General features: G+C 36.7%; 1 protein-coding gene across 17 annotated transcripts in view; it reads right to left on the reverse strand.

The window, feature by feature from the left end:
* Window positions 1-10824: 10824 nt before the first annotated feature.
* PCM1 (pericentriolar material 1) overlaps window positions 10825-15706 on the reverse strand; it is a 90901-nt gene continuing 86019 nt past the window's right edge. For 15 of the 17 annotated variants that reach the window (XM_010820287.4, XM_059882341.1, XM_024986426.2 and 12 more), the window contains 3 exons: window positions 14399-14491; window positions 14193-14307; window positions 10825-12835 (listed from right to left, as the gene is read on the reverse strand). In XM_010820287.4, coding sequence (XP_010818589.1) covers window positions 12810-12835; window positions 14193-14307; window positions 14399-14491 — 234 coding nt within the window. In that variant the 3' untranslated portion in view covers window positions 10825-12809. The remainder of the gene's footprint in view (window positions 12836-14192; window positions 14308-14398; window positions 14492-15706) is intronic. The other 2 variants (XM_059882339.1, XM_059882337.1) reach the window with 1 other exon arrangement.

Genomic DNA, 15706 nt, shown 5'->3' on the forward strand with positions numbered 1-15706 from the left:
GTGGACATTTAGTTTATTTTCATGGCTTTGCAATTGTAAGTAATGCTGTAGTGAACATACTTGGAATGAAAGCTTATAAAGCAGGTAACAGATAAAGATGTGTTTAGGTGCACACTTATTTTGTATGACACTCCTGAAGTCCCTTCCAGAATGTCTGAATCTTTATGCACTTCCACCAGCAGTGGGGAGAATGGCTTTTCCTGAGACATGCAAACAGTAATTGTAGTTAAATGGTATCAGTGAACATATTTGTAGGAGTGAGACTACAGTTCCTCTATTTCTACTACCATATTCATTTTCAGAGAATCCCTGGCACATCCTGCAAAGATATCCCTGGGGAGAGGAGGTCAGGTGGCCAACTCCCCAGCTTGGCGAGGGGTCCACTGTGAGTACTGCTACCAGGTGCCCGTGTCGGAGCAACTGAAAAAGGGAGAAGGAAGACCAACAGAAGACCTCTAAACCCAAAAAATCTGAAAAGGTGGGAAGAAATCAAGAATTAGGACTCCTGGCTGTAGCCCCATGTGCCAAAACAGTATTTTCCACCTAGACAAAATAAACAGCTTGTGACCAACTCACTTCACATTATAAGTCAACAAGTTCAACACTGAATGATGTATCCAAGGCGCTATAATTATCGTTTCGTAAATTAAGTCATTTTGGAAACATCAACTACCTAATTCAACCCTTTTGCTTACTGAGTCATTGAATTCCAGATCATTCAAGAAAGACTGTTTGCTTAGCAACAAAACCATGCACAGAAGCAGGGGACATGCCCCCAAACAATAAAACAATCGTGGCATGAGACCCACGTCCCTGCCCAGTGAGCTCAGTAAGCGCTTATGATAACTCCTCTGTGCACACTAAAAACTAGAAAGAAAAGGCTACATTATACTAGAACCTGATATGATTTACCATTTTTAGCACATGACAGTCGCAGCTTGACCAGGCACGGACAAGAAAACTCCACTGGAGAACAGAGCTCCTCGAAGCGCCCCCAAACGCCACCCAGTGGTTTCAGTTTGTCCACAGGATGTACTATTCAGCAATTCAAAGGTATGAACTATTGATACATGCTACATGAATCTCAGTATCAATAACCTCAGGTATGCAGATGACACCACCTTAATGGCAGAAAGTGAAGAGGAACTAAAGAGCCTTCTGATGAAGGTGAACGAGGAGAGTGAAAAGGCTGGCTTAAAACTCAACATTAAAAAAACTTACAGATTATGGCATCTAGTCCCATCGCTTCATGGGCAAATAGATGGCGAAAAAAATGAAACAGTGACAAACTTTATTTTCTTGGGCTCCAAAATCACCGCAAATGGTAACTGCAGCCATGAAATTAAAAGACGTTTACTCCTTGGAAGAAAAGCTGTGACAAACCTAGACAGTGTATTGAAAAACAGACATCACTTTGCTGACAAAGGTCCATATAATCAAAGCTATGGTTTTTCCAATAGTCATGTGCGGAGATCAAAGCTGCCAATGCTAAAGGAAATCAGTCCTGAATATTCATTGGAAGGACTGATGCTGAAGCTCAAGCTCCGATACTTTGGCCACCTGATGCAAAGAGCCAACTCTTTGGAAAACACCCTGATGCTGGGAAAGATTGAGGGCAGGAGGAGAAGGGGCCAACAGAAGATGAGACAGTTGGATGGCATCACCAACTCAATGGACAAGAGTTTGAGAAAGCTCCAGGAGATCAGTAAAGGACAGGGAAGCCTGGTGTGCTGCAGTCCATGGGGTCACAAAGAGCTGGACACAACTGAGCAACTGAATAACAACATGAATCTCTAATACCCCGAGTGAAGAAAGCCAGACAAACTTATATACAGTATAGTTGTATTTATATAAGTTTCTAGAAAATGCAAGCTAATCAATAGTGTCAGCAAATCAGTGGTTGCCTGGAGGTGAGGTGAAGTGGGGCATAGGCTAGACGGAAGGAATCCCAAGAGGCCTCAGGAAACTTTGGGGGACAACAGATATATTTATCATCTTGATTGTGGTAAGGGTCTCACAGGTGTGTACACCTATGTAAAAACTTAGAAAGTTGCACAGAGTTCACAATAATCCCTCAAATAAGGTTGTTAAAAATATACTTGGGAGCATACCCAACAACATGGGTGGTCTGCTAGGTATTGTGGATACCATGTTGAGCAAAAAAGAAAAGGCAAGGTCTTTGTAGATCTTAAGACACTGAAGAATCCTCTGTCCCATTTTCTTGCTCAGCTCCTGCTCCCTGCTACACACACACACTCCCTCTCGGTGACTACAGTGTCATAGGAGGAAGCTGTTAACATCAAAAAGGATTCACTGGATCGCTGCTTCAGGCAAGGGCTGCTAGAATTAGTATCCTAGAGCCTGAAGCAGCAGCAGCAGAGCCTGAAGCTAGACTTGGCTGCTATTTGGAACTGGATAGAATTCTCTGGCCTCTGTTTGTAGAGACAGTGACATCTATTTTTGTACTGTTAGGAAAGCTGTCTAGCTGTCCTCGGAAGAGCCAGCACTGGGTTAAAATCATGGGCTCAGAAATAAACCCACAAACCTATCATCAATTAATTTTCCTCAAAGGAGGCAAGAATATACAATGGAGAAAAGACAGTCTCTTCAGCAAGCAGTGCTGGAAAAGTTGGACAGCTTCATGTATATCAATGAAATTAGAATACTCCCTCACACGATATCTAAAAATAACTCAAAATGATTTAAAGACCTAAATGTAAAACGTAACACCATAAAATTCTTAGAAGAGAACATAGGTAAAACATTCCCTGATGTAAATAATAGCAGTATTTTCTTAGATCAGTCTCCCAAGCTAAAAAACTAAATCCCAAAATAAACAAATGGGACCTAGTCACACATAAAAGTTTTTTACATAGCAAAGGAAACCATAAACAAAATGAAAAGATATGGACTGGGAGAATATATTTGCAAATGATGTGACCTTGAGGGCTTAATTTCCAAAATATACAACAGTCCATACAACACAGTATCAAAAAAAAAAAAACCACCCCAAAATAAAAAATGACTAGAAAACCCTAAAAAGACATTTCTCCAAAGAAGACATACAGATGGCCAATAGGCACCTGAGAAGATGCTCCACATTGCTAATTATTAGAAATGCAAGTCAAAACTCCAATGAGGTACCATCTCACATTGACCAGAATGACCATTATCAAAAAGCCCACAAATAATAAATGGTGAAGAGGATGTGGAGAAAAAGGAACCCTCCTGGACTGTCAGTGGTTATGTAACTTGGCACAACCACTACAGAAAACAGTATGCAGTTTCCTTGAAAAACTAAAAATAGAGCCACCATATGATCCAGCAATCCCACTCTTAGGCATATATCCAGGAAAATGAAAACTAATTTGCAAGCTACATGCACCCAGTGTTCATTGCAGCACACTTTATAATAGCTAAGACATGGAAACAACCCAAATGCCCATCAACAGATGACTGGTTTAACATGTATGTACACACACACACACACAGAGGACTGGCCATAAGAAAATAAATACTGCCATTTGCAGCAACACGGATGGACCTAGAGAATACCACAGTAAGTGAAGCAAGTCAGATAAAGACAAATCTTGTATCACTTACATGTAGAATCTAAAAAAAACAATACAAATGCATCTATGTATAAAACAGCCTCAGAGAGAAAACAACTTACGGTCACCAAAAAGGAAAACAGCGGGAAGGATAAATCAGGAGTATGGGATTAATAAACTACTATATAGAAAATAAATGAGTAACAAACATTTACTGTATAGCACAGGGAACTACAATACTTTGTAATAACTAGGGAAAATAATCTAAAATATATATGAAAGTGAAAGTTGCTCAGTCGTGTCTGACTCTTTGCAACCCCATGGACTATGCAGTGCATGGAATTCTCTAGGCCAGAATACTGGAGTGGGTAGCCTTTCCGTTCTCCCAACCCAGGGATCAAACCCAGGTCTCCTGCATTGCAGGCAGATTCTTTACCAGATGAGCCACAAGGGAAGCCACACACACACACACACACACACATAAAATATAAAAATACATATACAAATAAAAAAGTCACTTTGCTGTACACCTGAAACTAATACAATATTGTAAATGAATTATACTTCAGTTAAAAAAGTTTTTGTTAACAATGAAGTATACACGTTGTTTTGAACAATATCCACACATATGCTTTCTTTTCTTCATCCTTTCCTTTGAATTGTAGTTAAAGTGTGAGGAAAGGGTAATGATAAGGGCAGGGAAATAAACTTGACTAACATTTTGCAGTGACAAATGTAGATTTTAAAACGTATCAGTGAAAAACAACTAGTCAGATGTGCTGGCATCCACTGTAATACTAAACACCATCAGTAATTGTATATAAGAACAAAGACTTCAAATCTCCTCTACTCAAACTTATCCATATAATTTTCCTTGATGGATCTGATGCTTTGCTGAATTCGTGGTGTTTTTCATATAAAAAAAATCCTTACTCAGCAGAAATGGCCTTCAGAAGGCCTGACCAATCACCGATGTCTCACTTAAACCTTACTGTCAACATACACAATGTCACAAAAGAGGTGGTGCAAAATAAATATAACTATACACCCCATGGTACTCCACCCCGCTCCCCCCCCCAAAAAAAAACATGAAGAAATGAACTCTGCAAAATACCAAGTAGGAAATGGCCTTGTTTTTGCTGAGAAACTGTACAAGATGTTTGTGGTTTAGTAGTGTGATTGCATTGTCCTGTTCTCCGACCTCCTATATGACCAGCATATTACTACAGACAGGAGAGGCCCACACACTACCGCTCCTCCTCTGCCTACTTGGCCACTCTCGGCAATAACAGGAAGATGACAAGGCAAGCAAGGTTACGTTTGCCTTTAAGGTTAGAAACTATTGATAAGGTTGGCCCTGTCCTTTTTTCTTCCCACATCTTGGATCCTCAATAACAGTCTTTCCTGAACACGTGGGATGTTTGGCCTTCTATTTATAGAGAGGTAGTCAGAATGGAATCCATTTGCTTTGAAGAAGAGTTAACATTAAGTTGTTCTTGTTTCCCACAATTTAGCCACCAAACAGTAAACTGTTGTGGTGATTAACAATAATTACCTCTGTTCTTGAAAAAGTTTCTTTCAAAAGTCTACCTAACCACTTCCCTTTTCAAAAATTTGGGACACTGAAATCAGCAATGCCAGAATTCTCTGAGTAGCCAAAGACCAGCAAATAACAGGTCAGTTGAGTTATTACATAAGTAGTGCATGTTACTGAAGTTGACAAATACAATCACACTAAATTTCTGTACGGAACCAGAAGACAACCTAAACGATTGGAAAGCTACAGTGTTCATGGATTGGAAAACAGTTATCGTTTACATTCTTACTTTCTCAAATTGATCTATTTATTCGGTGCAATTACAAATAAAATCCTGGCATTTTTTTTTAATGAAAACTAAGACAGTTCTACAATTGGAAATGCAAGACTACAGACACAGAATAGCCAAAAGTTCTTGAGGCAAAAAAGAACACATTTAGAAGACTTACGTTGCCTACTTTTAACACTTTCTAAAAAACTACAATAGTGACATGGATATGTCTGATAAGACTAGATATATGAATGGGACAGAGATTCTACACATAGAGCCACACATGGCCAACTGATTTCCATAAAGGTGACAAGACAGTTTATAATAGACAGGGACAGTCCTGTCAACAAATGGTGTTTGCTCCCATATATCTTTATATGGGAGAAAAATAAATCTGATCCTTACCTCACATAATATAAAAAATTATTCAAAATGGACAATACACCTACATGTAAAAGCTAAAACTATAAAACCTTTTAGAAGTAGGAAAAAAAAATTTCAATGACTTTAGCACAGGCAAATAAATATTCCTTAGGATACAAAGTACCAAACATTTAACAAGAAAAAAATCATAACTACAAGCCACCGACTGGGAGGAAATAATTTAAACAAATATGTAAGACAAAGGACTAATTATTATCTAGAATTTTTCCTTGGAAGGAAAGTTATGTCCAACCTAGATAGCATATTCAAAAGCAGAGACATTACTTTGCCAACAAAGGTCCGTCTAGTCAAGGCTATGGTTTTTCCTGTGGTCATGTATGGATGTGAGAGTTGGACTGTGAAGAAGGCTGAGCGCCGAAGAATTGATGCTTTTCAACTGTGGTGTTGGAGAAGACTCTTGAGAGTCCCTTGGACTGCAAAGAGATCCAACCAGTCCATCCTAAAGGAGATCAGTCCCGGGTGTTCATTGAAAGGACTGATGCTGAAGCTGAAACTCCAATACTTTGGCCACCTCATGCGAAGAGTTGACTCATTGGATGAGACCCTGATGCTGGGAGGGATTGAGGGCAGTAGGAGAAGGGGACGACAGAGGATGAGATGGCTGGATGGCATCACCGACTTGATGGACATGAGTTTGGGTAAACTCTGGGAGTTGGTGATGGACAGGGAGGCCTGGTATGCTGTGGTTCATGGGGTCCCAAAGAGTCGGACACGACTGAGCAACTGAACTGAACTGAGAATATAAAAAGAATTGTTACAACTTATCTTTAGGATCGGAGAAGGCAACGGCACCCCACTCCAGTACTCTTGCCTGGAAAATCCCATGGATGAAGGAGCCTGGTAGGCTGCAGTTCATGGGGTCGCTAACAGTCGGGCACGACTAAGCGACTTCACTTTCACTTTTCACTTTCATGCACTGGAGAAGGAAATGGCAACCCACTCCAGTGTTCATGCCTGGAGAATCCCAGGGACGGGGGAACCTGGTGGGCTGCCGTCTATGGGGTCGCACAGAGTCAGACACGACTGAAGCGACTTAGCAGAGCATAGCATCTTTAGGATACACTTTTAGAAACTGAATTGCTCTGTCAAAGGATATACATAAATATGAAAAAACCTTGGTGCATATTGCCAAACTTACAGGTGGTACCAAATGGGTCATTTAGTAGGAAAACCAGGGGGTGCGGTGGGAGGAGCTGTGTCTCTCAGTCCCTTCCCAGAAACCCTTAGTAGATATTCTTAAATCTGAATAAAAACCTGGCTTTTTGAATGGCCCAATGAGAAACAACCATAATAATTCAGTCAAGAGAGTCCAGAAATAAACCCACACACTTATGATCAATTAATCTATGACAAAGGAGACAAGAATACATAATGGGAAAAGGCAGTCTCTTCAATAAGTGGTGTTGGGAAAACCGAAAAGCTACACATAAAAGAATGAAATTAGAACATTTTCTTACACAATACACAAAAATAAACTCAAAATGGACCTAAATGTAAGAGACCACAAACCACAAAACTCATAGAAGCAAGCAGGTAGTATACTCTTTGACATCAGTCCCCTCAGATTTTTTTTAGATATGTCTCCTCAAGCAAGGGAAACAAAAGCAGAAATAAACAAATGGAACGACATCAAACTAAAAAGGTTTTGCACAGCAAAGGAAACTATACACAAAAGGAAAAGGCCGCCTGCTGAATGGGAGATGATACCTGCAAAAGATTTATCCGATAAAGGGTTACTATCCAAAACATACAATGAACTCATACAACAACAAAGAACAACAAACAACCCAATTAAAAAATAGGCAGATAATCTGAATAAACATTTTTCCAAAGACATACAGATGGCCAGGAGGCACATGAAAAGATGCTCAACATCATTAACCATCAGGGAAATGCAAATCTAAACCACCATGAGTCATCACCTCACACCTGTCAGGATGTCTACTATCAAAAAGAACAACAAATAAGTGTTGTTGATGATGTGGAGAAAACACCGTGTACACCGCTGGTGGGAACGCACATTTGCAGCCACTATGGAAAATGGTATGGGAATTTTTCAAAAAACAAAAAATAGAACTGCTATATTAACCAACAATTTCACTTCTGGGTACATACCCAAAGAACACAAAAACACTAATTTGAAAAGACACACACACATCAGTGTTCACTGCAGCATTATTTACAATTGCCAAGATACGGAAGCAACCCAAATGCTCATCAATAGATGAATGGGTAAAGACAATGCGGTACACACATGCCCACATACACACGATGGCATATTACACACAGCCATGAAAAAGAATGAAATTTTGCCATTTGCAACAACACAGATGAGCCTAGAGTGTATTATGCCTAGTAAAATAAGTCAGAGAAAGACAAATATATATCTTATCAGTTATATGTACAATCTAAAATATACAAGAAATGAGTATAACAAAATAGAAACAGACTCATAGAGAACAAACTAGTGGTTACCAGGAGGGGAAGGAAAGGGAGAGGTGCAAGCCAGGGGTAGAGAATAAAGAGGCACAAACTACTACCTATAAAGTAAATAAGCTGCAAGAACATACTGCACAGCACAGGGCAGACAGCCAGTATTTTATAAAAACATTAAATGGAGTATGATCTATAAAAATAATGCATTATCATGTTGCACACTTGAAGCTAATACTGTAAATTACACTTGAGTAAAGAACAAACACAAAAACCAAAAAGCTATCTGAAATACTAATTTTGTAGTACAAACTCAATTACTCTTCCTGTGTCTTATTAAACATTTTGGGTGATTTGGGGATAGTAAGAGTGAAGGAATAGAAAGAAGAGTAAATAAAATGTAGTAGTAGAAGGAAGATAACTTGGTGAAAGTGACACTGTGGGAAAACTCCACATCTAAAATCCATTATAATGAAGGCTCTTTAGACTTTGCCTCTTTACCAAAAGAAGGAAAAATTACTTGAGTATATAAGCAGAACATGTCAGAAAAGGCTCTGGTAAGTAGTTTTAAAAAGAATCAGTTCTAATGAGGTGGATGAAACTGGAGCCTATTATATAGAGTGAAGTAAGCCAGAAGGAAAAACATAAATACAGTATACTAACGCATATATATGGAATTTAGAAAGATGGTAACAATAACCCGGTGTACGAGACAGCAAAAGAGACACTGATGTATAGAACAGTCTTATGGACTCTGTGGGAGAGGGAGAGGGTGGGAAGATTTGGGAGAATGGCATTGAAACATGTAAAATATCATGTAAGAAACGAGTTGCCAGTCCAGGTTCGATGCTCGATACTGGATGCTTGGGGCTAGTGCACTGGGACGACCCAGAGGGATGGTATGGGGAGGGAGGAGGGAGGAGGGTTCAGGATGGGGAACACATGTATACCTGTGGCGGATTCATTTTGATATTTGGCAAAACTAATACAATTATGTAAAGTTTAAAAATAAAATAAAATTAGGAAAAAAAAAAAAACTCTGTTTTGGAAATAGATTTTAAATTATGTCAGTTAGCACACCGAAAAGGAAGCAAAAACCTCACTATTGAGCTGTATAAGCTTGAGGAGAATCTTACCCCCTTTTTTTTTGATCTTTCTTTTCTCCAACATGAATATGTAAATGATACCTGACATTTATATGGCACTTGTCATCAAAGCATTTCCACAAGCACTACTTCATCTGTCAAGAGTGTGATATGCCTATACACATACCTTCTAGGAAGATATACTGAGTATCAACTGTGAGACACATGAAAGGGGAATGAAAATGGAAAAAACCCTGAAATGTATATACATGGACACAGTCTAACAAAGAGTGAGGTTTAACACCAATGCTGAATGCTACCACTGTGGGCTGGTATAGCACTTATAATTTTCAGTCTTTTCATGATATCATTTGGTTAACAAAATGGCCTTAAACATGCAACTATACTCTGGGATATTCAGCTCATTAAAGGTGAAGATTTCTAATTAATATTTCTGATTAATATTCTTAATATTATAACTATACTATTTATATTAAGTTAATTACATGTGATTTGCCAGACATGTACACTTGGGATAACTACACATAGGAAAAGTCATAATGCAAGAAATATATTAAGTATGTGAGAGAACAGAACTCTGTTATACTGAAACATGCTGTGATTAGTTTTCAAATAAATCAATAGCTTTCTATAAACTGCTGGCCTGAAGGATATTCTGTTGTGGATATTTCTGAGTCTGGGCAGATGAAATGAACTCATAAGATAATTAAAACTCTGTTCATATATGAGTCAGTCATTTGTAGGCACAGAATTTTCCTGTGTTCCTTTTTCCTTTAATGGAAAGTGGGTCAGCCAGAGAGACTAGTTAATATGAGGAAAAAACTAGATGTGTAAAGATAGTGAACATTAAAACGTCGAGTTGTGCAGAAAGAACAAGAAATGCTGGTTCCTCCAGGCAAGGCAACTGAGCAACCATATTTGTACAGTGAAACAAGTGAAACCCAGAGCCAGTTATTTCTTTGACAGATTTTTAAAAATGAGTTTTTTATATTAAAGAAAGTTGAACAAGAAATATACCAATCTAATTTTGAGTAAACATGAGGATTTTCTGTACACTGTATGTAAGACAGATGTAACTAAAAAAAAGAAGAGCACAGCTGCACTGTAAAAAATGTTTCTACTTTAATAAATCTCTCTGGCTGGTTGATATGTCATTATCTTTCATTTCTTTTTCTTTTAATTGAAGCATAGTTGATTTACAATGTAGTGTTAGTGTGTGGTATACATACACCAAAGTGATTCAGTTATACATATACACATATTCTTTTTCACATTCTTTCCCATTAGAGTTTATTAGGGGATACTGAATACTTTCCTGTGCTATACAGTAGAACCCTATTGTTTTCTATTTTATATATAATAGTTTGTATTGAGTTTTTTTTTTTTTTAAACACACTTAAAATTGTCAAATAAGCCAAAAATCTGGAATAAATTCTAAAGCATAAATGAGTTTGTCAATTTAAATGAAAATGCAATTCAGGGTTGTATGCAGGATACACATTTATTAACAGTGAAAAAGCATTTACCCAAAGTGAATGTTAAAAATACAAAGAGTACCTGCTGCACAGTCTGGTGAGCTCAATCTTGTAGGCATTATTTCAACCTGCCTAGGTTTCTCTCTCACTTATTTTGACCTTTCTTCCTCTTTTACCTTTAACCAAATTTTTAACTTAAAAATTAAGACAACAGTACATATTGAATGCCTAACCCTTTAGCAACAGTTACCAGGGAAAAACATATTAAGCAAGTTATCTGCTCTCAAGCACTTAAAACTAAATCATCTACTATAATAGAAAACAAAAGACCAGATTACAACAGCTGTTAAGTCAAATAAACAAATTTGATAAGGTTCACAGATACTACAATAACTTAAGATCTAAGTACAACGATTCCACTGTATCCCATCTTTAATTTGTATGCAGAGAGAGAGACAGTCTTAATATTTAATGTGTAAGGCTTGGCTTGAGTGTATCAAAATGAAGTTTCTGTAGAGTCTAGAAAACAAATCTAGAACTTAAGTATACATATAATATATATGTATACCTACTATGCTTCAATTTCCCTGAAGTCAAGCCAATTGAATAATTCCTGCTTCTGGAATGATAGTGTTCTGAGTAAGTTTAATAAAGTTGGAGATATATGTTTCACCTAATTTAAATTACAGAACAATATAGTCAATGTCCTCAGAAGGAAATCCTCATTTAATATTCCCTGACTGGACATTATAGTTTTACACTGAAGTATCAGGCAAGAATTTCGAAGGAATACCAACCAAATTCTTTTTTTATGGGGTATTTCAGTAAACTGTTGACAAATTTAAAAGACTAATTTGGACTAATTCTTCGTATTTTATTCAAGGAACAGTCTGTAAAGTTGACTTGTTAACTGGCTTCGTGAAGCCTTTAACTCGATATACGGCAAGATGGGATCTACAAGTACACCACCTTTGAAAAGCTGATTTGCTTAGTGATAAAGAGGTCACGTAATTCTCATTACTCCATACAGTACTTCATCTGCACACCTGCTTCTCTCTCACTACACACAGAGACAACTGCTACGTTTTGGCCTAAATTATCGTCTCAAAAAGCAAGGTTGTCCAAAAGCAAATAGAACCTTAGTGCTCTGGTACGTAAATTTAGTTCTATTAATCCTTACTTTAAAGAGCTTGGTTTTCCTTTTTAAAGTAATCGCAATGTTACTTTCCTTGTTTAAGCGGAAATATTCTCTAATTATAGAAAATGTTCTCTCTTTTAACGTTTAAACTGAGGCAACACAGATATGAATTGAAATCCTAGAAAATATTTATCTAATAGATAATTATGTAAATTCTAGGTACTAAGGACAAGTATTCTAAACTTATTATCCAATTTGAATAGAATATTTATATTCTATAATAACTTCTCAGAAATCCTGGATACCTTTATAACCTGCCCTATTCTTGCAAAGGAATAAGACTTGCAGGTATCTAAAAGAATATCAGACTCAATAGCAGCAACACTGGCATTATTTGGAAGCCTGGCCTGAAGGCTGGGCTTTATAATAAATAGTATATTTCTTTAACTCTTGACCATTGCTCTTCTCTGAACAGCCTAATTATATAGAACAGTGACTTGCTGTATAGAATTCAACATAATTTTCAAAAAAGATAGTTTACAGATAAGTCCAAACTTTATTTAAAACTACATTTTAAATTCTATGTTACTAAACATCACAATGGGGAAAAAAATCAGGACCAAAAAAATGAAAGAAAAAGAAAAAAACCCCACAGTGTATCAAGGCTTGAATCTGTCCAGAATTCAGTTTTTGATGTTTTAAACTGCCATGGGCAGAGATTAGCACACCTACCAAAAATGCAGTGTCAAACTGATTTACATTTTATACAGATTAAAACAGATGTTTATTTAGTGCCATTTTCATATACGTATTGATCATGTCAAGAAAGAGTTAGATGAGCCTCTGGAGACATCTCATGTACTTTGGGCTCCCACTGTTTCTGAAAAACAGAATCATGGTTAATGCCTTATAAATTACTTACTGAGTTAATATGACCTTATAGAATTTAGTTTAATATTGTTCTCTTCCATTTAAAACTTTCAATTTTAATATAAAGTTATTACAAAAGAAACTTACTTTGCTACAATAATTCCCTGACGACACCACCAACAGTTTAAAAGGCATAGGTAAGGGTTTCCATCTTAAGATGGCAGACTGAGCACATACTTGCTCTCAAAAAAAAACAAAACAAAAAATACATTAGGGAAAAAAAAAAGTATAAAAATGAATAAATCCAGACCAATAAAAGAAGTGGTTGTGAGAGAACCAGAGGACAGGAGATAAAAACAAATTTCCAGAACGCTGAGAACAGATGGAGGCGCAGGGCAGCATGGAGGAAGCTGCAGCCCAGACACGCGACGACAGGCAGCAGGGGAGAGGGTACCAACTGCAGCCCTAACAGGCAGGAATGGGCTGAAAACTGGGAGATTAACTGAAGGTTTGATATATGGTTTCTCTTTTCGTCACCCTATTTCTTAAAAAAAAAAACAAAAAATCTTGAGTTTCATCAACTGATGAACAAACAGAAAATCCTTGACCTTAATGCAAGAAATGTTCTCCTCTGAGTGGCCCTTGGGTTGTGCTATTAGACCCAAAAGAACGAAATCTTCCCAGATTTCCTGGGACTATCACTTGGCTCTGCAATGAATCATAAAATCTTCAGGAAAGTATAAAAGATTTCATTTTTATAGTTACAAAAACAGAATATAAGTGTGTTTAATAAGGTCAATAAAGTATGAAATGAGTAAATCAAACAGAGAAGGAAAAAGGGAGGAGCAAGCAGTTGGGTAATGACCAAAACTGACAGAACTAGAAAATGCGTACCTTTATAAGAACAAAGGTAGCAAAAAAACCAAAAATAACAGAAACACTGAAAAAAGAGGTAGGTGTAAATAACTTTTCATTTGGGATAAAAGAAACATTATCTAATTTTTAAAATTCAGGAAAATTATAAGAATAGTATATAGAGATATAAAGGGCCTCCTCCAAAAGAACTGAAAACCAATGATTAAAAGAAATGGGCTCTTGACAATCATCACTAACTCCTCTGTAGCTTTCTTTCTTAAGCCATGTGCATCTATTACACTGTTAAAACTAAAAATAGAAAACATTATCTGATAGTACTATTTTATAAATTGGGCAGTGGAACTAAAATTTTTACAGAATTATGCTTCCTTTCTAATGTTTGGCTTCTATCTTCCAGGTACTAGTAGCACATTTTAAAAACTAAAACAAAATGATGGTATCAAGATTCAGTAACTTTTCAGTGTGATATGATTAAAACTGCTAACTCTTACCAGGTTCTTTTAGTGTCTGAGAATTCCCAGCTAATTCTTCAGTCTGCATTGCACATATTTCACCAGATAAGTGGTTTTTCTGTTCTTCTTCGGCCATTTTCTTCCTTAGATCTGCCTGTAGAATGAAAATGAAAAATACAAAATCATTTTTCATTTTAACAATATCTGCTATATAACAACAACTGTAATTAAAGAGAGTGAAATACCTCTGAATATATTGTCAGTTTAAGTGGTAAATCTTCAACTTTCACAAAGTCTTCTTCATCAGATTTTTGACTTATGTTACCAGATTCTGCTTCCTATAAGATTAACAAATTATATTTAATGAAGGCAATCCACTCTATCTCTGGATCTAAACCAAAGTCATCCATGCCAAGAGATAAAGTGGATTCTCACATGTGTATAGATGTCAGTAATTCTGTCGTATTTGCTTTTCTTCTATATTTAGCTCAATGAGTAGAACAGAAATCTAGAGTTCAACATGAAGGGTTGCCCACTTGTAACAGTGGGCACACAGTGAAGCTTCTGTGCACCCATTTTACAAAGAGCCCATTCATACAGGTTAAAGGAAGAAACAGTAGTAGTTACACTGAGGGCTAAAATAATTATGACAACCCTCATTTCTTGATATTTTAACAGAATGCATCAGAGCTGTACTCAGAAGACTATAAGTAAACACAGATTTTCAATATCAACTCTGGAAGCTCAAACAGAAAGATGAGGTGCGAATTTAGTAATTCACAAAAGTTATTAAAAATCACCTCACACTGTTTTTCAGAAACCTGAAGCGTTTTCTCCCAGTTTTTTGATTTTTAATAGTATCATCACTCTACCAATTACCCAAGTGGAAACCTTAAGTTCTTCTTTTTCCTGAAACATTTCTCACCCATTCCTCTCTCATTCAGCTCAATTTGTATTTATATGATATTGGAGACTCTCAACTCTGACTCCTCAACAACACTTCTTATACAGTCATCGGATTCATCTTCAAAATCCGTGACTCTGACTGACCATTTCACTTTCTTGCGCAAGACCTTTAATAGTGTTCCCTGCCTAAAATCCAAAATCCTTCAGGACCTTCTATGATCTAACTTCAAGTAAATTTTGAGCAAATCTCTTCTGTAGCAATTCTATGCACTCATCAAATAATAACAGTAAGAAACCTAATAAGTGACTTTTACAGTTTTCAATGGAAAATTTTACTGTTAGTGAAGCAAATAAAACAATTAAGATACTCTTTCTACTGTTTCTGAAATACCCCCTTTTGCTGAGAAGCTTTGAAATTATATTATAAACATATCTTTTGGAAGAAAACTGATGTTGATTAAAAAATATGTGAAACATGTTCTTTAGACTTAAAGAACATTATTACAAATCCCTTCATTTTTACCCACAAGACAAAGTATATAAAACATACACAACCCAAGGACCCAAAAAACAACCTATTGGCTATAAAATTAAATTGAAACAAATGTCTGGAGAAAACCTAAACTTATGTACTTACATTATAAATG

Source organism: Bos taurus, chromosome 27, assembly GCF_002263795.3.
Source record: "Bos taurus isolate L1 Dominette 01449 registration number 42190680 breed Hereford chromosome 27, ARS-UCD2.0, whole genome shotgun sequence".
Taxonomy (NCBI): Eukaryota; Metazoa; Chordata; class Mammalia; order Artiodactyla; family Bovidae; genus Bos; species Bos taurus.